At 35.7% G+C, this 22,740-nt stretch overlaps 1 protein-coding gene across 2 annotated transcripts; it reads left to right on the forward strand.

Moving 5' to 3' along the window:
* Positions 1 to 3,039: 3,039 nt before the first annotated feature.
* Positions 3,040 to 22,619, forward strand: Cad74A (cadherin 74A). Of its 2 annotated transcripts, none has more exons than XM_069122973.1 (13): positions 3,040 to 3,343; positions 11,785 to 12,088; positions 12,594 to 12,865; positions 13,336 to 13,500; positions 14,451 to 15,131; positions 15,508 to 16,032; positions 16,705 to 17,057; positions 17,207 to 17,421; positions 17,910 to 18,469; positions 18,658 to 18,966; positions 19,065 to 19,359; positions 19,559 to 21,203; positions 21,511 to 22,619. In XM_069122973.1, exons 2-13 carry the CDS (start codon positions 11,791 to 11,793, stop codon positions 21,719 to 21,721), a joined length of 5,529 nt encoding a protein of 1,842 aa, XP_068979074.1. In that variant the 5' UTR covers positions 3,040 to 3,343; positions 11,785 to 11,790; the 3' UTR covers positions 21,722 to 22,619. The 2 variants fall into 2 exon arrangements, with proteins under 2 accessions (XP_068979074.1, XP_068979073.1); XM_069122972.1 differs by lacking the exon at positions 3,040 to 3,343 and adding an exon at positions 5,132 to 5,604.
* Positions 22,620 to 22,740: the final 121 nt, after the last annotated feature.

The following is a 22,740-nucleotide window of genomic DNA, read 5'->3' on the forward strand; positions in this document are numbered from 1 at the left end:
TAGAGTATGATAAAACTATACTTGAGTACAGAATCTCACGAAAGTATTGGAACATAGAAAATTTCTTACGCATTTATGAAAAATGTTGAAGTAATTACTTCAAGAAACACTCTACACCTCTTCTTTTGTATATCCGTGACCTGGAGACTGCTGTTACGAAGAGAATAGAACTTAGTGAAACAAATATTCGAAACAAGGTGAGGACCATATTATTGTTCCCTTGAATATAAATGTTATTTTAGGTTACAACGTCCAGAAACAAAAGAGCTATAAATAGATTTCTATTTCTGTGTTTTGTAGCCTTCAGCTTGAGCTATACACCAAGATTAACTTTTTGGTAGTATCCTTTGCTATAAATATATGAACGTACTCCCTATTACCTTTTATTGTATTGTAACACTGAAAGAGTGAGGATCTGGATCAGCATACACTATACCTGTACTTATACTTATACTTATCTTAATATATTTTTCTATTACAAATTCACCCACTCGTTCCTCTATCAGTCAACTTCAACAGAAAATTTCAATACGCAGAAATATCTAAGATATAATATCCGGAGCACAGAATATTAAAAAATATATTCAAAATATCCAAAGTAAAGTACTCATTGTAATATTAAGATAATGAAAGAAATCTTTATTTAAATTTTCTATTTATAGGTATATTACTATCAGGTATCTTTATTTATAACGTATCTGTATAAATATTCACAGACCGGCTATAATATACCATATAATACATATAGGTAATATATAATATACATATAATATACCATATATGATGTATTTAACTAATTCAATCTATAATTGTATGAGAGTTACAATTTCAAAACATAGGATTATTTATTTCATTCAATTAAATCCACCGATGATAATTAACAGAGATATGCTGCTACCACAACCAAATGCATTCTCTGGTGCATAGAATCTACAAGCCTAGAACCTTGTTAAAGCTTAATTCTTCTAAAACTTCTACATAATTACGAGACCACCTAACACTTCGTACAACATTCTCTGTATTTATACACCTCCGAGAACACATAAAAAAATTACGTTCGCGATATCTCAGGGCAATTACACTTTCTACTTTGCTTATCACTGACTGGCTTGCGCAGTCTCGCGAAGGAAGCGTTTGAGCAAGGGTCATTATCTCTAGCAGAGGCTGAAATCATCCAGGAACGTGTATCTTCCTCGTTTTACCGGTCTTGCCCTTATCAACGATCAAGAAGGAATACGCTGCGAGACGTTGCTCGCGAAACAACGATAAACAGCTCGCACGGAATTGCCGGTTACGCGGTTATTATCGAGCTGGTGCACGCGTCTGCGTCCCTCAGGATGCGTGGAAGCTTTCTACGTGGAAGCATGCGGCTCGTCAGGCTTCCGTAACTGTGTCGTCCTCCACTTCCGATAGAATGCTTCGTTGTTTCCAGGGTACAGTTCGAGCGCGCGGGTGTCGCGAACTAATTAATTTTTATCAATTCTAATCTATCAACCGTGACTGATCTTCATATTTCTATCTACAAAATCGCGAATAAAATTTATAGCGGTGGATGAAAGAAAGTTTATAAAATAAGAACTATAAGAAGACATGGTAATTTTACAAAATGGACTTATAATTTAATGAGAGCAATAATATAAATACAGTGTATACCATAAGATAGAAGATTGTTACTAATATTGGAAACAATTTGTGGCAAAAAAGTTTCTAGTAAAATTCATAGCGTATTAATTTCAAATTTTCTCCACTTCCCCCTCCCTGCTCTGTATATCTTGTATAGCTTTATCATTGGGAGACTTTTAATGCAAAACAATAAAGATCACAATAAATGGAGAGGAAGGAATAGTTTTATTTATTAACTTTCAACGTACAGATAGCGTGGCTCACTGAAATAACAAAATATATAAAACACGATTTCAGCGTCACCTGCGACCGTACGATTTAAGTTAATGTCATATCTGCCCTAAGATTCTTGACAGAATATGTGAGTAGAGTTTATAAAAAATAAAACCATTACAGTTCAAATATGAATGATAATTTATAAATTTCTGATATCTACTGTGCACGTATCTTTTTCTCTATGAGAATCGCGTTTAGATTGGTTGCGTGAATATAGAAAAGTGGGCAGAGTTACGAAAGTGGACTAACGATAGCGTTAAGAACAAGTATCATTGCGAGACACGGAGGATTGCGGAATGATTATTGTGTATGTTTCGTAGCAATTCCTGGTGCCGTTTCGTTCCTTAATTTGAACTTTCTAGTCTTATATGGGAAAAACAAGGACATTAAGGGACATTAAGGGAATTAATGGATACCGCCGCGTTTCTTACGGAGATGAAAATAGTAGGGATTATGTAATTGTGCAAAGAGACGCTTTAATGGACTTGTTTTGGCGCTATTGGACATCAGTGAAAGCAAGAAAAATTAATTAGGAGCTTTAATGGGAAATGGTATGTGATAAATTTCTTCGATTTATTACTAGAATTCTAGTTTGTCATTAGTAGCAGAGAATTTCTGATATACATGACGACGTGAAAGTATTAATTTAGGAAGCAAAAAGTTCTAAAGTAAAAAGTGTTTCACAATATTCAACTTCTGATGAATCTACGATAATTTGTGATCTCAATTTTGCTGCAAACATATTTAACCCTAGAACACAAATGCTCATAACTAAAATTTATGACAAAAATAGGTTTCATTTGTTCCAAATAATATCTTTGATTCTCAACTATTAAATCATAAGAATAAAGTGTACAATATTATATCATATATATATATCATAAAAATAGGAGTTTTCCAGCCAATCAAAAATGACGAAACTAAAATATTTTTTCAGATAATGTCACCAAGGAAAGTTCTCTCTAATTTTGTTTGGATCCCTTTCGCGTCACAATCCCAGTCACGATGGAACCACGAAAGAGACTCACCTGGCACGTCGAGGTACAAAAGAATCAAAAAGGTTCGCCCCCCTTTCGCTCACAGTTACCGGGCACGGACTGTAGTCTCTCCTTCGCGGCGAGCTGTTTCTCTCTCTCCATTCCTTCCACTCCCATAGCAGAGGCCGCATACCTCCTTAGGATGCAGTATAGACCTGTCCATTGGCTGGCACAGACATCGGTTCTTTTTCGAAACGACAACGACTCATGAAACCGAGAGGATAGAGGATACAAGTCGTGTTAGACACACTCGTGTACCGATGCGTCATGAGGTATAGGTGTATGTACGTGATTTTTTCTAAATGTTATTTTTCAAACGAGTGATCTCCCAAACGGAAATACACGTGGTGTGATGATGAGTTGATACGGTGCTGCGAGGAAGAAGGATCTTGGACCGACTTTATGAGGTAAGGTCCTTGGCAGATGGTATTTCTTTACTTTCAAGTGATTGATCGAGTCCAAACGAAAGTTCAAAGCAACATTCATTGGATCATTAAACGTTACTTTAATTATTGTTCGCTATATTTATTGGAATAATTTGTCATTTAAAGATCGTTTGGTTTAATAATATTGTGAATCGAACGAGTGGATATGTGAAAGGAAATATCAAAGCTATACAACGTATCTTCCATAAAAATTCATTGACGTTCAAGCACGTCTCGATTTCCTGTTTTTGTTTTAGTCACGTGCTACTATCGAGGTAGCATCTTGAAAATTCGGTACACGCGTTGTTGCATAGTTTTGGTTGCATAGAGTTTGGTTTAAATAGAATACGAATTGAACCGGTAAAAGTGGAGTTATAAATACGTATAAATCTTGATGAAGTTGAGACCAGCTGTGTAAGGTAACTCTATATCAGGCTCGATCTTACTGGTATTTCCTTGACCTTTATATCGAGAGATAGTTAAAGTCGTTGGCTAGAAACTTTAAACAATTATATCAAATGTTTCAGTGGTCTGTGAAAGGCTGGAAAAATGAAAAGTTAAAACTAGCCAGTCTTGTTATCAGGAATATACATTTGTTAAAGGATATTTTTTACACATTCCTTTTACATGACTCAGAAATAATAAAACAGTGACAAACTATGCCGAACTTCCGTCATCGTTTTCGCCAGTTCGAGGAAAACCAGTCTGACCAGCGAGTGTACTAGTCGAAGTCATGGTTTCAAGGAACCGGTGTCAAGTTCGTAGAGCAGGAAAAGCTTGAATATACATGTATTAACACGTTCAGAGATTAATCGGTTGATTTTCACGCAAATACCGATCCTGTGTTCCTCAAGGTTGCTTGAAAGACTTTTCTGCGACTTACAGCTTTCTTAATCGACCAATGAAGACATAATGTACGTCAGATCTTTTCTTCGTAAACATTGTGATATTTTTATTATTACATAAAACTTAGATACTTGTGCTATTAAATTTCTACACTTATTTCAATATTCCGTCATTCATTAACGCGTTGGTCTATGTACAAATTTCCATTATCTTCAGGTCTTGAAATTTTCTGTTTGCAGATTTCTTAAAAAAATTGTCCACAGTAAGAATAATATATATTAAAGTAACTCTAAGATTAGAAGAATAGCATCCGAAGTAATCCGTAAGAAAACTGGAAGAATTCTGGAAAAATTCCATAATTACTTTCACCACATTAGAATTACTTAATTCCTTAAAACGACGCGTTCCACGTTTTTTAATTTTGTTGCTACTAAAATTATAGTTGTTTCAATAGAATTAATTTTATTTCCTGTAGAGATAGAAATGTAGTTTTATGTACTTGTTCATTTTCATTATATTACAGTAATTATATACATACACAACATTAATTTATAATGTATTGATTTATTTAACACTTTAACGGTTCCAGTGTTAAAGAAACCGTATTAATGACACGTCTATCCGGTACACAGTACAGTCTGGAACAGCAGCGTCTCGTGTAGCAAAAATGCAAAGACAGGGCAGAAAGAAGCGCGTGACAAGATGGTACTTTTCTTAGTCATTCATCCTGGGCATCACCTGGTCACACAGTGTCAGGATGCCAGGCGCGTAACGTAATGGTGTGGATCGTAGAGGGGGCCTCTATAACGGTTTTTTTTTCTTCCTCTCGCCGGCTACTCCGTCTTCCTCTCGCTTTTCTATGGCCTGCCTTCGCTCTGCCTCTTCTCCTTTCTCGGCGATTAACGAGTCTAGGACGTCGGGACTCGTACGATCAGCACGGAACAGTTAACCGCGCGTACTCGTTTGCTTTTCGCGCAATCCGAAGAGAAAATCGGTATCGCGGATACGAATCAAACCTGGCGCTCCACTCCGAGAAACAGAGAGAATAGATCCTACGCCAATGTTGCTGGCCTGACCGGTATCACCGCGATGGCGGTTCGCGAAATTTCACAAGGAACGCGTTTCGAAATGCTTGTTGCCGGTATCGAAAACCAATTACGAGCCGTTCGTGCTTGGTACGCGTTTTTTTTTTTTTAGCGTATCTAGGTCAATGAACGAATCTAGGTAACTTATTTGCACAGAAATTCTCTGGGAAATTGGTCTCAAAGGCGAGAATGTGATAGATGTTTGTCACGCGTGAACTCCACTGTGGACTTTTGTAATTTGGGGATTGTTACGTGTATACACAATGTCTCGGGTGTTTACGTAGTAAGTGCCTAAGCTGTAAAATGGATATGGTAAATATTTGTACAGAATCTTAGATTTTGAGAATTTAGAATTGATTGGGGTAAAGTGCTTTAGGTAATGTTGTAATATTACGCTTATGTGTAATCTAAGAAATTGTGTAGCTCAACCATGAAAATAAGTAAAAGTTGAGTGGCCGCAATACTTGAAGAACGTAATTTTATTAAAATAGAATATTCACTACCATCTGCTAGATTCTGAATAATCCTGGTTTTTCTAGGAAATGTGTTGGAACATTACTAAGATCCTGTTGCATAATCGAATTAATTTGTTTAATTATTATACTAGTAAAACTGCATAAGTTACAAGTTACAAATTACCAGTGTTAATAAATTCTCTCGTATAATAGTAGCAACGATTTACAAGTAAATATTACAAAATATACAAATCCATTTCATTGTCTAAATTGTTCTACTTTACATAAAATTCTAAATGTAAATTCCGTTTGCACTTCTCAATTCACTACAAAAAAAGTATTGCGCAACTAAAACAAAACAGTAACACGCTGCATTTAAGGAGTTAAGTAATTTTTTAAACGATTATGAATTTATGATCAACTCTTTAAATTCATTTCGAATTATGTAGTATAAGTTTTGATCCACATTAACGAACGCGAAACGAACATTACATTATCTTTTTTACGATCGACCTAAATGGAAAATAATTTATCGAACGAGCGGTTAATGTATTCGAGTTTCTCCGCGGCGTGGTGTAGCGTTTTGAGTACATTCGAATATACATCGCGTTGGAAAAATGGCTAGTACCGTGACATATTTTTCCGCGTATTACTTCAGCAAATTCTATTGTGACACATCACCATGCGCGGCGTATAATTTCTACGTAGTATGTTTCATTCACGGGAAACGGACGTGCGGAAGCAAACGCAAAGAGAAAAGCTTTCTATCAGATAGCACAGGAATTAATTCTTGCACGGAGCGTCGCAACGCGTAATAAATGGCGAAATACGTTTAGCCGATGATGAAACCGGTTTCCTTGTTGATCGAACAACAGTCCATGAAATTGAGCTCAATTTCAGCGTTTTAACGATTATGTTTTGAAATCGATATGTTTATAGTTGATGAAAAATCATAAAATATTAATAAAGTAATTATTCATTTTGTTCCTGACTTTGTTTTTCATTTCTGTTTGAAATGAAGTTCATGTTCTTTTAATTGATACATATGTTGCAATAAAGGAGCGAGGAAACAGTTATAACTTTCTCGAGTAGTTGATTATTCAATTTTATAGTATCGTTTTGAACTCTTGATTATTTTACAGTATTATCTTCATTGATGGCTACAATCAATTCTCTTTAAAAGTAACGTCTAAATGAACAAATTATTACAGTAATAAAATAAGATCGTGATACACTAAACAAATGTATCATCAACTAACTGGATATAAAATCTCGATAAGATAGAATATACGTGTGTACAGATATTGTTAGTTAAAGGTCAAGAATATATTTTTCTTCCCCTACCTAACGAGCAGATCAATTTTATCGTTTCAAATTGATTGAAGGTAACGACCACTTTTATTTCAAAATTGAGGCGCATAGAATGCTTTTATCTTGTTATTTTAATCGTGTTTTAAATCACGATGACCCATATAACGAAGCACCAGCACTTAAACTTTGAACAGCAAATTGCATGCATTGCGGTAGTTACCATCAAGTATAATTCATAAGGAATACAAGACAACGTCATGAATTCGAATTCGTTTAACATCATGAATAATGGGATCATGCATTATTAAATAGAGCATGGCGTTGTTTCTATTTGAATAATTTTGTGTTCTCCTTATCTCCTTTATTTTCATCCTTTTTCATAATTTTAAAAGATTTTTTCTCATTACAGAATATATATATATATGTATATTTTATATTTGAGAATCGCGCTTAGTAAATACATTGTGGTCGGTGATCGTTGTGCTTACGGTGTAATATTCCGTTTACTATTATTTCTGCGGGATTTCATGGTGTGTTTTATGGTTCGTTCACGGCGAATGGCGAAAGCGCGATCCGTGAATTTCTTCTTGGCTAGAATTGAATCCATCGCATAATCTAGCCGTATCGTTTTATGTTACGTCGCTGATAATTGCACTTACACTGTTCAGAATCTCAGACGAGTCTTTAAACAGTAGAAGTATACTCTTGGTCATGAGTTTTAACGTTCCATGCTTTCCCGCGTTGCGCACATTGTAATAGAAATCGTACCAACGTTGGAATACTTCGAGTCCGTTTGTTATTGCTGAATCTATTTAAGCGGTTTATGTGGAAATGTAAATTTTCTTGTATATTTCGTTGTCAGTTCCTCTTCTATACTACTCAACTGTGAAAAAAGGAAATAAAATATTAGATGTGTATTATAAATGTAAATGAATTCGGTGCCTTTAGAAAGAAAATGGAAATTCTATTCATTATGTAATATTTTAATCAACAAAACCGTTCTTATTATTTCATTAACTATAGTAAGTGTGAAACTACATTAATTGTAGATTTTATTTCATAAAACTCCTGTAAGATAGAAAAAATATTTGAATTTAAGTTAGAAATAGGTAAATCTAAGAATCAAAAGTCCAAATTAGTTTGTACGTCTAATATAGTAATTTGCTAAGCAAATCACTAATACTATCAGAACATATAATAAACGTAGTAAGCTGTGAAAACTTTATGTCAATGTGCTACAAATTGCTTCTTTAATAGTTGCAGCCTTTCTCCATTGTTGGGTAATATAGTGATGCACGAATATTTGAATATAAATGACTTCATAAGGACTGTAAATATTATCCATTTTGTGTAAAATTTCTATAGTTTAACTATGAGTCAAGATCATAGCAACGTGTTCTTTTGGTGGTATTTAAAGATGCTCAAATTTAATCCTATGATTAAGGTTCCGGTGTGAAGTAATTGTGAGAATTGTTTCAACAAGGTAGCAGGTCTCCTGCCTTTCCTGTATCATACAAAATTTCTAGTAGCTTCACATGATTAATAATTAGGTTTGCCGAAGACAATACTTGATAACAACCTTCTGAACACGGAAGTCAACTAGTGGTACGAAGTCACCGGAAAATCGCTAGTATACTGTCCTGTAGTCGTCGCTTGTTTCTCTTCGCAGAATGATTGCTTCCCACGTATTACTTTCAGCAATAGCTGGTTCTCATTGAAGCCTTCAAAATGAACAGTTTCAAAATTCTCAAAATTAAGCAAAAAATTAGACGAAAAGTTACAGGTGGTGATGCAAATGAACTCCAATTAGCTATACAAACCATATTTCCCCCAACAAATTCATATAAACGGAGCTTTTTAATCATACATTATAAAATATTTTATTATTTGTCTATTACATTTGTCTATTCTATCGTACAGTAAAATATATGTACTCATTTAGAGAAAATTTCAAATTCACAGTTTAAAGAAATTCCTATAAGATGCAAATAATTTACAAAAGTAGTTTGCGTAACCTTTATACAATATTTTTATAACAGGTACATTTCAAACCTATCTTAATAAAAAGAACAAGCAAACTGTTATTCATAAAAAGGATAAATTGCAATAATCATATGTGCTTTCATTCTAGTACCTACTTTAATTTTATGGGTAAAAATCATGCCGTGTATTATTTATTCTTACATAACACATTGTGTTTTAAATTCCTCAATTCGTCTGAACGATTTCCTATTAACTTCGTAATCCATCATTTTGCTCCACATACTTGGCCTTTGAATACCAGAGTCTACATGAATATCGTTGCAGTTCCATTTAAACGCTACAGAAAAATATTATTGGTCGAGTGGTTTTGATTCCGCACAAATTGTTGTCTTGAGTGAGAGTTATGACAGAGGCGGAATAGCATAGAACGCAATCTGCATTTATCCAAGCCGATGCTGTTGTGCAAGACATTTGTTCGGAATCTGTCTGGAGACTCTACTAGAAAGTTACCGCAGAGTTCTTAACAATCCTGCGTAACATTAATACGCGCTACTCATTGGCCCATGAAATTTCGTATGCTGATCTTGAAATCACGCTGAAATATTATTTTCCGTTTACACTACCAGAAAAAGTCGTTTGAAATGCTGCTTTCACGAAAAAATACTTAATCGATTACTACACACTCTGATTAACGAAGATCGCGGTCAGTACTTGCATTCTAAATTTTCTTGTTCGGCGAATTCCAACTTTGATTCGAATCTTTTACACCTTTTATCAGTATATTCCGGAACTATGCGCGTGTATGCAGATCTTTTTAGGAATCTTATCTTACAGTATTTATTAACTTTATTTTGCCTCATACATATTTTTCTATAATATGCATATTTCACTCATACAAGTTTTAATTACAAAGTATTTCTTAATCCTTAAGATTTGAGGTTTATCAATTATCTGAAAGTAATTTTCTACTTTTTTCGCGAAAAGCAACGCGATTATCCACCAACACCAAATTCATTCGTACACTTTACAAGCTTAAATTAATTAAAACAGAAGAGCGGTACTCAAGGCGTAGATAAATGTTCGACGACTAATAGGACAATTTAATTTACGGATCACAGCACAAGAATACCGCGAACTCCTGAAATGGAATCTGATTTCTAACGGCTTTTCACTGACCGTGCTCACCCGCTAGAAGTCATTCAGTCACCGTACTCGGTGGCTACACCGCTGGCTGGTGGTTCGCCTGAAAGCATTTTTTCGGAATGCCACAGAAAGAACGCGGCTCGGTCGCTGCCGCGTTTTATATGGGTGGTAACCGGTGGCTCCGATAGATCGTTGCATCCTCCGCAGTATTTAACCATTTCCTCTCTCCTGCCCACTCGTCTATGCGTCGCATTTTTCCAACAGAGACCGCGAACATTGATCCCAACAACGTCCAAGAAACAAATGCACGTACGCTTATTTCAGATGGCTCTCGAGCTCGCCTATGGTTAGCTTCTTCTCGATAGTTTCCTTTCTAGTTGAAGACGTTGATCGAACTATTATCTGAGTGATGTCTATTTGCTGTGTAATTAATCGTTGTTTGGATAGAAAGTGAGTGGTCTTGTACGTATGTGGAGATATAAAGTATCACTATACATGGAAATATATAAATATCACTAGAGTGTGGACGTTTATAGAAATTTAGATACTTGTGAATGCAGTTAGAGAAATGAAATGTAATAAGACTTTGCTTCACCTATTAGCTTTTATAACAAGAGCACGTTTTTTTTTATATATTTTAAATTAGTTTGAATACTTTAGTATAAAATTTGTGTGGGAACGGATAATTTGAAACCGAAGTTTCACAGCGATTATTGGTCATATAATTTATCGTTTGTCGTAATTGTTGATAGATCATAAAATTTATTGTCCTTTTTTTGTCTTTTTCTTAAATTTTTGTAGTCAGTTTTATAGAAGAAAACATTACCATGAACGTGGAGATGTTATTTTTGCATTATTTAAAGCGGTACAATTATTAAGATACGCTTGTTTCGATGACCGGAAGTGAACGGAATCGTGACGAATCGCAGTGTAGGAAGTGTTCACCTTTCATGCAAGAGAGAACGCGCTTTTATGTATAAAACTTCGTGTTTCAATTTGTTTGATGAAAGTTCCAAGCATAAGCCGCGGAATTGTTCTTCTTACACCCAACATTTTCATTTTTGAATCCACTTTCTAATCGTCCACTAAATAACCGTTATTCAACGAATGCAACGTCAACCACTGATGCTAATGATGGTCCTTGTGCATATTAGTAAATAGCATTATGATTGTTAATCTACATTCTCAAATTATACAGCGAAGAATGAAAGACAATGGTCTCGCGATGTCAAACATCTTACGATAATTAAAGAACCTCTAATTATAAAAAGAACAAGTTTCCAACGAGCTGCAATTGGATCTTAGACTTGGTGAAAATGGAGGGATGAAAATTGTTAACATTTTGTATGCTAAAACTATGTGATCTGACAGATTTAAATTAAAAATCTATTAGAAATATATACTATTTAAATAGGAATATGAGCTACGCTCTCGAGTGTTGCATCGTTAGTAATATAAATCGGTTGAATCGCAAATATACTAAAAATATATTTTTAACGTAAAAGTCCTAAAAATCTCGCATCAATTGTCCGTATCGAAATTAATATTCAAAAATTAAAAGTAAAAGAATATTTAACATATTTATTTCGTTAACCCGCAGGTGACGATGTGGACAATTTTGCTCTTCACACTCTCCACGTGGTCTTCGTCATGGGGTCAGGTGATCAACAGAGCGCCGCATTTCGTGCAAGGTGGAGACATGGCCAGACTGGCCGTGTCAGAAGGCACACCTCCAGGTGCACCTGTATACACTCTTCAAGGAGAAGATCCGGAAGGATCCAAGTTACATTATTCGATCAGTGGTGAATACTTCACTGTGAATCGGGACAGCGGTGTCGTTGTTTTAAGAAAGGCGCTAGACAGGGAGACCCAGGATTTGATTGAAGTGATCATCAGTATAACGGGTAACTACACTTTTTTTATAGATATTCCGTTACACTGTTACTGTAGAATATCAATGGATAGATGACGGTATATGTAGAGCATTAGATGACCGATACGCTAGCGGAATAGTGATGACTCGATTGTGCAATTAAATTTCGTTGAAGTTTGTTTTCTATATTTATTACGCGACCATACCTTTAAACTTTTGATTTCAGTCTTTATTTGAGGGGCTCGGTAAAGAAATTATACAAATGTCTTTGAACAACGAGATACACATAATAATTGATATAAAGAATTATCTTGAAAATTTCTAGGCCTCCATGGGTATATATAGAAATAATTTCATTCATAAATTTCTTCAATGAAAATACGATCGTAGCTTTTTTCACTTGTATCACTTCTTCTTTAAGCAACCCAATTCATCAAACAATATTCCTTATTTCCTTGTGTTAAAACGTACACTTCTTATTTACCAGAAAAAGAGAGATATCTATGAGTAATATTAAAAAATCAATATTCTATTAGACGAAGGAATCGCAGGATCAGAACCCAACACAGTATCCCTCCGACGCGAGATAGCGGTGTTAGATGAGAATGATAATCCACCGGTATACCACGGCAGACCTTATGCAGCCAGGGTGCCAGAAAGCGCACACGTGGGTGGTCTTCTAGTTCCACCTGGTACGATCACGATCACGGATCGCGATGGTGGTGTAAACGCGGATATTCACGTGCAGTGTGTCTCTACGTCGCGAGACGATGATGTCTGCGAGGTCTTCAATGTTTCTACAGAAAAGGTAGAAACCTTGACATTTCATTGTAACAAACAATTCGTAGCGATTCACTAAACGTAATTACTATCCAGAATTTTTACTTATGTTCTACACTCAGCTTTGCTTACATTCTCAGCTATTTGCTTCTCTATATTATATGATTTCCAAATTTTCAGTTAATTACTTCTTTACATTCTACGATCTTTCTAAGATCTTGACTATATCTTCTCCAGATCCTATTATATATATTTTTACTTCCCTATATCCTACACGCCAAAATTCTCAACTATTCATTTCTTCTGTACACTATACTATCCTTAAATTCTTAAGTACTTACTTGCAATACTTAAATTTCCCTTCTACCATTTCTTCAACGAAAATATCATTAAGTTAAGAAAAATTGCCAATTATTTACATCCTACGCTCGAATTTCTCTTCTACAATCGTTCAACGAAAAGTCGATCAAGCCTATAAATCAAAAACTACATTTTCAGTTGACGGAGGGAAAATACGACGTACAGATCACCCTGTCGAAGTCTCTGGACTACGAGAGGAGAAACTCGTATTTGATCAACCTCTTGGCTGTAGACGGTGCCAGCGATGTATCGAAAAGGTTACAGGCCAGGGCAACAGTAGCCGTGGACGTTCTCGATGTTCAGGTAAGTGGGCCTCGACCTAACCGCGGATGTAACTGTACATCCAGTGTGATCATTCCGTATTGGTTAGTAAGATCGTTTACGATAATCTAAGCAGGAAAGCGCAGTCCGTTACCTAGTGACTCTGTTCGTGGAACGTCCGATTACGCGTGTACGCGTTGTTCGCGAAATAACTTTCACCAGAACGGTAAACGTTTTCCTTCATTCGTTCGTTCGTTCTAACACAAACTTTAATCATTCTCGAAATCCTCCGTTAGATAACGGTCTCAAATTCTTTTAATTAATTCCTGGGAATCGTGAGAATTACTCTAGACAAATAAAAAACTAAGTGAGATGATACTAGTGATATTTGACAGTAGATTATAGATATTTATTTATCTTTAAATCAATAGATTATAGATATTTATTTATTTCTAAATTAGTAGATTATAGATATAGATATTTTGTTAAAATACTGTTAAAACACCTGTTAAAATACGTGTTAAAGCACACGTATTTTTGTTAAAACAGTTGGTTGAACTAGTCACATTTACAAATCAGATAGTTCAACATGGTGGTGAACGAATTTGGATATACTGGTACAACTTTTGTAACATTTTTATTTCACAATTGCTATAATGCTGAATAATTATATTTTCAAATATAAGTATTACTAAGAGAGTATTATTAATTAAATACAAGACCTAAAATATAAAATTCTTTACCAAAAATAATCGGTTGGCGCTTGAAATTGAAACTTTTTACGTGAAAGAGGTAACAAACATTGCAACAGATTTCAAAGCAATAGGCATAATTTTGGCAGTACATACTGTGTCAGCTTTGATCAAAAGCTGAAGTCAAATAAGCAGAATACATTTCTTGCTCCAGTATCATCCACTAGCAAACCTTTGAATCAGGGATTTACATTTACTACGGATTGTAAATGATAAATAAATTGCATAAATTGCTTTCAGGATCAGCCGCCCGTGTTCCTGAACGCGCCGTACAGCGCGACACTTCCGGAGAACACGCCAGCTAGTCACACGATCCTAACAATCAGAGCGCGAGACGGTGACACGGGTGAACCTAGAGTTCTCCTATTAACTCTCGAAGACGAGGAATCAGGCCACTTTGATCTGGACGTATCGAGAGAGGGTGACGTGACAGTAGGCAAACTGGTTACCACCAACATTTCCCTCGATCGAGAGGATCCTAGAATCCTACAAAATGGTGGGATTTATACGTTCCAAGTGAAAGCTACGGAATTAATCAATAACGAGATCCCAGCAGACACTGCAACCTCGATTGTCACGATAGTCGTTACAGATGTTGACGATTTGATGCCTGTGTTTAACGAGAAGTACTTTAATATAAAAATTTCAGAAGACATAGGTAAAGGTACACCTTTACCGGGATTAAATATGATAGTGAGTGACGGAGATGTTGGAGAGAATGCGAAGTACAGATTGGCTCTTAGAGATGCGCCGGATTATCCTGGAATTAGCAAGGCTTTCATTGTTAGTCCAGAGGAAGCTCAAGGTCGTGTGCCAGTTGTGGTTAAAGCAAAAGATGTCAATGTCTTGGATTATGATGTGGATGACCTCGCTAAAAGGCAACTCGAGTTCGAAGTTGTTGCACTGGTTGCAAATGAAGTGGTACGAATTTGTCGTCAATAATTTGTAAATAGACCATGGACTTTTATGCATTTACGAAAAATTTGAAGATATAATATAAAAAATACACCATAATATGCAAGAATCTATAAGAATATGACATACAAATACAATATAATATACTTGGAATGATGTTTAGTAGATAAAATAAATTTCTAGGATTAAAAATATAAATTCTATATTCTGTATAAATACTCCTAGTCTACATATAAATATTTTTAACACAGTAATAGATACATTCTTAACAATTCTTAGATTTGTTTCTATAGAACGTCCATGTTATCTTTGATCATATACACATAAATATTTGTATAACGATTGATGTATGAAAAGTAATATATTAATAAATAAATTTTAGGTGGCCGCAAGTAGAGTTCACGTAGAGTTAATGGACGCCAACGATCACAGTCCAGAATTTTCTCAATCGGTGTACAAACTATCTGTGCCAGAAGACGCAGAAATAGGCACACGATTCGGCGATGTGTTCGCAAGAGACTACGACAGTGGTTCTTTTGGTGAATTGACTTACACTCTACGTGGTTTCGGAGCTGACAAATTCGAAACTAATCTAAAAACAGGTGGAGTATCGGTAGCAAAACCATTGGACTACGAAGCTCAGAAATCGTATTCATTGACGATGGAAGCTAAAGATGGAGGTGGAAGAGTATCCGCTGTGAATATTTTGATAGAATTGGATGATGTTAATGACAATAAGCCAGTATTTGAACAAAACGAATATACCAGAACTGTCCGCGAAGGAGCAACAAGTTTCGATCCACAGATGTTTGTTAGAGCCACTGACGTCGATGGCCCAGCACAGGGAAATGGGAAAGTAACGTACTCCATCAGTTCGCACAACAGTATGACGAACGGTGTTTTCAAGGTATGTGTTGTTGTCAGATAAATATGAAAGAGTAAAAATAGATGAAATAAGCTTAGGTATAATCAGAGGCAGATCTACCTTGACGCCAATGACACAATAAGATTCGGGCCCCGGAACACTATGGAGGCCCCAAAAGTGGTTGCAAAAAAGATTAATAAACGATTATAAGAATCATATAAAATACATTTGTTAGTATCCAAGGAGAGGGATAAAAATTTTAACTTGGTCAAAATGAGCATTCGATGAGTGCATTTTAAAACATCTTGGAGGATCCTTGCGGTTTCTAAAATACGTGAAAAAAAAGAGAATCTTCCTCGCTTACAATTTCGAGGAGTTTTAAAAGCAATTTTGAACTGGCCATCGTGCGTATTTTAATTGCTACACATGAAGTTAATATTCACCGTCTAAGTGAATATCATATTTTGACAGATTAGTCAAAAAATTTCTAAACGTAAATATTAATTTCCTATTGATTTAAGAAACATCTTAAACATTTTTCAATTCGTTTTAGCTCAAAATGATTATTAGCTTCAGGCAGCCAAAGCGTTAAATCCACCACTGAGTATAATGAATAAAAATTAGCAATCCTATAAAATCCTATTTGCACATTGTTATTGTAGGTTATTATTAAAAGTTATTTCGTGTACAGAATTAATAACAATATTTTTACAGATAAATTCAGAGACCGGAGAAGTGACAATGGCGAAATCAGTGCGTTCAGACGACACAGAAAGAGGAATTTACGAATTAATAATTCGTGCTACGGATGCTGGAACGCCGCCATTATATTCCGAAGCAAAATTATCAGTCAGGGTCGGAGTACCTGGAAACCAAAAACCCATCTTCCGTGGAAATTACAAATCTAATGTACCAGGACCTAGCACTTACCGAGCAAGATTGTTGGAGAACGCTTCGCCAGGAACGGAAGTCATTAGAGTCGTAGCAAACGATCCTGACGGAAGAGACAACTTGTTGCAGTATCACATTGCTTCCGGTGCTAAAGATAATTTTGTCATAGACTCTAGGTAATTTACACCATAATTTACATCTCTATAATTTATTCAAGACAAATACGTAACAATTTTCGTAAATGCTTTTTCCAATAAATGTTTCCAGAGATCTAGAATAATATATTGTAAATATTAAATATTAAAATCTGTTATGAATTGTTTAGTTCTGGTGTTATCACGGTCTCACCGGATGCTCGTTTGGATTTAGAAACCGGAGGAGAAAAGTACGAAGTAATAGTTTACGCCATAGATTCTGGCACACCACTTAGGGAAACCGCTACGACAACTGTCACAGTGAATATGGTAGACGTGAACAACAAACCACCGATGTTCAACGAGTCGACGTATCTCGTTTACGTATCGGAAAGAGCATCTATTGGTAGGTTCCAAATTAATAAAAAACATGCAGGATGATTCTTTTGTTAGTTAATTCATAGACAGTAACAACAGCAGTGAATCGCATACTCTCGTTCTCACTTTGTATATAGTGGTGCATGAAAGTTTCAAGCTAGATAAAGTGTCCATTTTATACTCTTTCAAAAACGATATTTGAAAAAGTTTCCGCTAATATTATATAACTATAAAACTATATGGTAGCGTCCATTTATTTTACTGAGATCTTTTACGTGTCACGTCGTCATATTCAATATTAGCAACAAATTTTTCACGTATCACTTTTAAAATATAAAATGAAAAATCTTTCTGGTCGGAACTATCTTGTACATCACTGTATATAAAAATATAAGAAAAGTATGTGGTTCCCGGTATGATTATCGACACAGTCCTTATGTTAATTAGCGGCAGGATCATGCAATATAAATTAAAACAGAAAGAATTCAGTGCTGATAATTAATAATCGTTAAACAGGTGAACCAGTATTGAAAGTAGTAGCAACAGACCCAGACTCAGACGCTTATTTGGAATATTCTTTAGTAGAACCCATCAGGGCTGTCGACAAAACTGGCGTGGCTCTGAAGAGCACAACTTCCTATGATTACAAAACAGCGTTTCGAATAAATTCCATGACTGGTTTAATTACAGTAAATCGTGTGTTAGATTATCAAGTGGCTGCAGTAGTCATTTTGACGGTTCAGGTGCAAGATTTGAACGCCGTCGTTGATAAAGAGAAACAGATTACGAATGTCGAGGTGACGATTTATATCCAAGCTTACAGCGACGACAATCCAACGTTTACGAATCCAGGATGGTCGCCTAATAACCCCACAATCAAAATTTCCGTGCCAGAGGAACAACCTCTTGGAACTACTTTGCTAATGCTATCAGCTAAAGAACCAACTACTGGTTATGCTGTTCAAAGGTTTGAATTGGTGAGGGAAGATGATGATGAAGGGTATGTGAATGTGGGTGTTCAAAGCGGAAACGTTGTTTTGAGCAAGCGGCTAGATTATGAAGCTCTAAACCAAAAGGTAAATTTTAGTTTTAAAGCTAATTTTTTATATTCACTTTAATCCTATAAATTCTAATTTCTAAGCTCATATTTAGTATTTATTCTTGTTCTATTTGTAATTAAATTATTCAAATTATAATTTTAAAACTAAGTTCCTGTGTCTATACACAATTATGTTTTGGGATTTAAACGGTTTGTGATTTTCAGTTCATTCAATTTAAAGTACGAGCGTTAGCAAGAGATTACGAGATAACAAGAAAAATGTCGGAAGCCAACTTGATAGTCGAAGTGCAAGACATGAATGATAACAGTCCTATCTTTACTCAAAAGGATTACAAAATTTCTGTATTAGAATCGGTAAAACCTCCAAAGATTGTATTGAACGTCAGAGCTACGGACATGGATAGTTCCAGCACGGAACAGGAAGTTAAGAGAGGATATGGTGAAGTGAGATACTCTTTGGTTGGAGAAAACGCTAATATGTTCGAGGTGGAACCAATAACTGGTAACATTCAGGTAAATAAATTTGTATTTATACATTTTACTAGAATTTAAGTTACATTCATTATATCTATGTTATATTAATTTAAATATTTCTAACTTTATTTGTATAGATTGCAACCAATACAACACTTGACAGAGAAAAACAGTCGGTTCTCCGTTTTTACGTCGTTGCATCAGACATGCCTCAAGGTGGAGCAGAACAGAGAAGCACTAGAGCTTTGGTGACCGTAGATGTTTTAGATGTCAATGATAACGCTCCAAGTTTTGAGCAAGAATCTTATACAGCTGTAATACCTGAGAACGCTTCATCAGGTGTCAGTGTAGTGAATATTACTGCCACAGATCCAGACGAAGGCAATGGCGGAATAATCAATTATGAAATCATTGATGAGGGCGAAACAAGTGGTAAGCAAAAGTATAACATTTTTTCCGTTTTCGAAGTATTAATGTTTTTTCTTTAACTCTTTGATTGTAATGAAAAATTCGGAATGAACAATAATTATTTCTTTATCGTCATTGTAAAAGAGTCAAATGTTTTAAATTTTGAAATACGACCAATCGCCAAGAAATTCTAAGATTGATTTGTGGATTATGAAAATTCTAGGACTGTTCAAAATTAACCACACAACCGGCGAAATTTATTCAGCTCGAGAATTGACAGGCAAAGGAAGGACAGAGCCATACATAATGAGAATCAGAGCTCAAGATGGCGGAGTGCCAGAACTCTATTCCGACGTAATTCTGACACTTTACATCGGTGATGTAGTCAGCAATGATGGCGTACCTCTTTTCATCAGACCCACCCTCGAAGAAATAGCTCACATAGCTGAAAACTCAACCATTGGCAGTCCAGTGTTCCAAGTTGTAGCTTCAGATCCCGATGATCCGAATTTACCAAACGGAAAGATCACTTTCAAATTTCTAGAAGATGGAAACTTCGGCAAAGACGCGAGTGCCTTCAAAATAAACAGCGAAACTGGTCTAATTACTACCAGGAAATTACTAGATCGAGAAACAAAGGATAGTTATACGTTGATATTAGTTGCTCAAGACTTGGGAAGTCCTCCTCAACAGGCAACCAGAGTTCTTCAAGTTCTAGTGAATGATATCGACGATCATAAGCCTCATTTTAAAAGAAACTTAGACAGTTCACCTATAGAACTGACAATATTCGAAGAAGAACCAATTGGAACAAAAGTTGGCGTGATCGAGGCGATTGACGAAGACATCGGAGAAAATGGAATGATCGACTATTCAATTATCTATGGAAACGAAGCTAGGCTGTTTATTGTAGAAAGACTCGAAAACAATTCGGCAGTGATCAAATCAAACGGTCGACTCGATAGAGAGACAGCTGATCGTCATTTGCTAACGATTAAATGTTTCCCCTTTTCCACAAAGAAGAGTGACATCGTTCCAAAACCTTACAATCGACAAGATCCTTCTGAAAGACAAATTCTTGTCAAGATTTTGGATATCGACGATAATAAGCCAAAGTTTAAAAAGGAGAATGTTACATTGGGTGTCCGTTTAAATGTTCCAATAGACACGAGTCTCATCACTCTGGAAGCTTTCGATGCTGACTCTGACGCTCTTACAATTAATTATAGCACGGGCAAAGCTTCTTTTACTTCCCTCGTTGATCCTTCTATGTCTAAACAAGAGATTCCCTCGCATTTGTCTTTGAATCCTCAAACTGGAGAACTCAGAACGACTGGTTCCATGACCAGTTACGCAGATGGTTACATGGAAATCATTGTCTCGGCCAATAACTCGGTTACACCAGGCAGAGAGACGAATATCACATTGAGGATATTTCTGCTGCGTGACAGAGACATGTTGAAGTTCGTGTTTTCGAAGCCACCTGTAGAGGTCAGAAAGACTCTGGAGGATTTTGAGAAATCTGTGCAACAAGCTCTGTCTTTACCTATAACTGTCAATGTTTACGATACGCAGTTTTATTCGAAGGAAGACAACTCTTTGGATTTCTCTTCGACCAGTTCCTGTTTTCAAATGGTTGGAAAGGAAGCATATGATTTGGACGAAATGAAAGCTCTTCTAACTGATCCAAAGAACGAGGAATTGAAGAAAGTTTATAGGACGTATCATGTGGAGAAGGTGCAACATTGCGCTGCCGTGGTAGCTAGAGCTGATGCCTCGATGACGCAGATGTGGGTGCTTGCCATCGCGGTTCTTGTTGGCATTGCTACGGTGATTTCTAGTTGTGCGCTTTGCTGCATGCACGCCAAGTAAGTGTCCATGATTTTCTTGGATTTTTACGACTTGTAAGAGGAATTAGATATATTTTCGAATGATCCAAATTTTTAAATGCTATTATTATATACACTATCGATCAAAAGTTTGGAATCATCCCACATCTTCTATAGATTTTCGGAATGTAGAATAAATTAAGAATTTAGGAATTTAATTTGAAATTCCAACTTAGAAGTTCGTTATCTTATTACACATATATTATCCGTAACCACAATCTTCTCTTAACAACAAGTAGTCGAGTTTTGAGAAGAAAATTATAATTAGTTTAATTGTTCCTTCCAGGTACAAACGACAAGTAAAACACGCCCGTTTGCGTGATCAGCCTCGGCCGCCATTAAGTTACGTCTCTTCCGGTCCAGGGATGGTTAGTGCCACATCACATACAACGCTGGGACCTGGCACCATGGTTTCTCTAGGACCACACGAAGGTCCTTACGAATGGGGAGCGGATACAACTCTTTATCATCCGAGTACTCTCGGTTCCAGGACGTAAACGAATAGACGATGACTGAACAGCATGAAGATTTTCATTCTTCTGTACAGAAAACGCCTTGAGGAAGATCTTTTTAGCTCAGAACCGAGATTTCCATGGATAAGTATTTGTATTACTTCGATATTACTTAACGAGCATGCCATATTGAGATTTTATTTCCTAAAAGTATTATTGGAAGAAGAAATACCAGAGAAGTGATGTATGATACAAGATGGAAACAATAATTTGAATGCTATATCAACAATAGAAACGTTGAACATAAGCATTCACGAAAAATTAGATATTTCCTCAATCAAAAAATCTCTAAGATGAATATATCTGATAACCACAGTTACGAACGTCAATCAAAGATAGAGTACAACTATAATACTTGCTCGTAGCTATTCGTTAGTTTTGAATGTTATTTTAAAGCAACGAAACTTATTCAAGGCATGTGGCTTGGCAAGGAATTGTTCAAACGCACAATGTTATCAAAATCAGTGAATTTATTCATTCAATGAGAACGAGAAAAATCGTGGATCACGTTTCAAGAACTGACAATGCGTTTTTCTTGCTGGAAACGCCCGAAGCATACGAATAAATTGTATTATAGTCATTTGCGGTGTCATCGAAAAAATTACGAGAATCGCGCAACGAAGTTGACGAATGGTGCTATAATGTAAGATCGAGAAATTCGTGCCAAAATACAGGGACACGTGTAAAGTGCGACATTATTTAGTATTAAGTGAAACTAATTTGCGTGAATTGTATATTTCTTAGACTGTACACGGATCTGATTCATAAAACGTTCGCGACATTGTCATAGAAAATGCGCGTCCGCTATTGTAATATATGCAGTATTTAAGGATGAAATAAAAACTGTACATTTGAGTTATGTTTATAAAAAAAAAAAGAAAAATATCGCTGTCTTTTTTATATATACCAATTTGGATACATTAACATTTGTAAGATCCTGAATCAACTTTCGAATCTATTTAATTTACATTCGACGCTTAAAATAAATCATTACCTCGTCATCT

The sequence above is a fragment of the Bombus flavifrons genome, chromosome 11 (genome assembly GCF_040668555.2).
Source record: "Bombus flavifrons isolate JBK064 chromosome 11, iyBomFlav1_principal, whole genome shotgun sequence".
Classification (NCBI taxonomy): domain Eukaryota; kingdom Metazoa; phylum Arthropoda; class Insecta; order Hymenoptera; family Apidae; genus Bombus; species Bombus flavifrons.

Coding starts and splice junctions, on each gene's coding strand:
- Cad74A (XM_069122972.1), top strand. Junction 17,058..17,206: donor AATTTTGTCATAGACTCTAG/GTAATTTACACC, acceptor TGAATTGTTTAG/TTCTGGTGTTATCACGGTCT. Junction 18,470..18,657: donor ATGAAGCTCTAAACCAAAAG/GTAAATTTTAGT, acceptor TGTGATTTTCAG/TTCATTCAATTTAAAGTACG.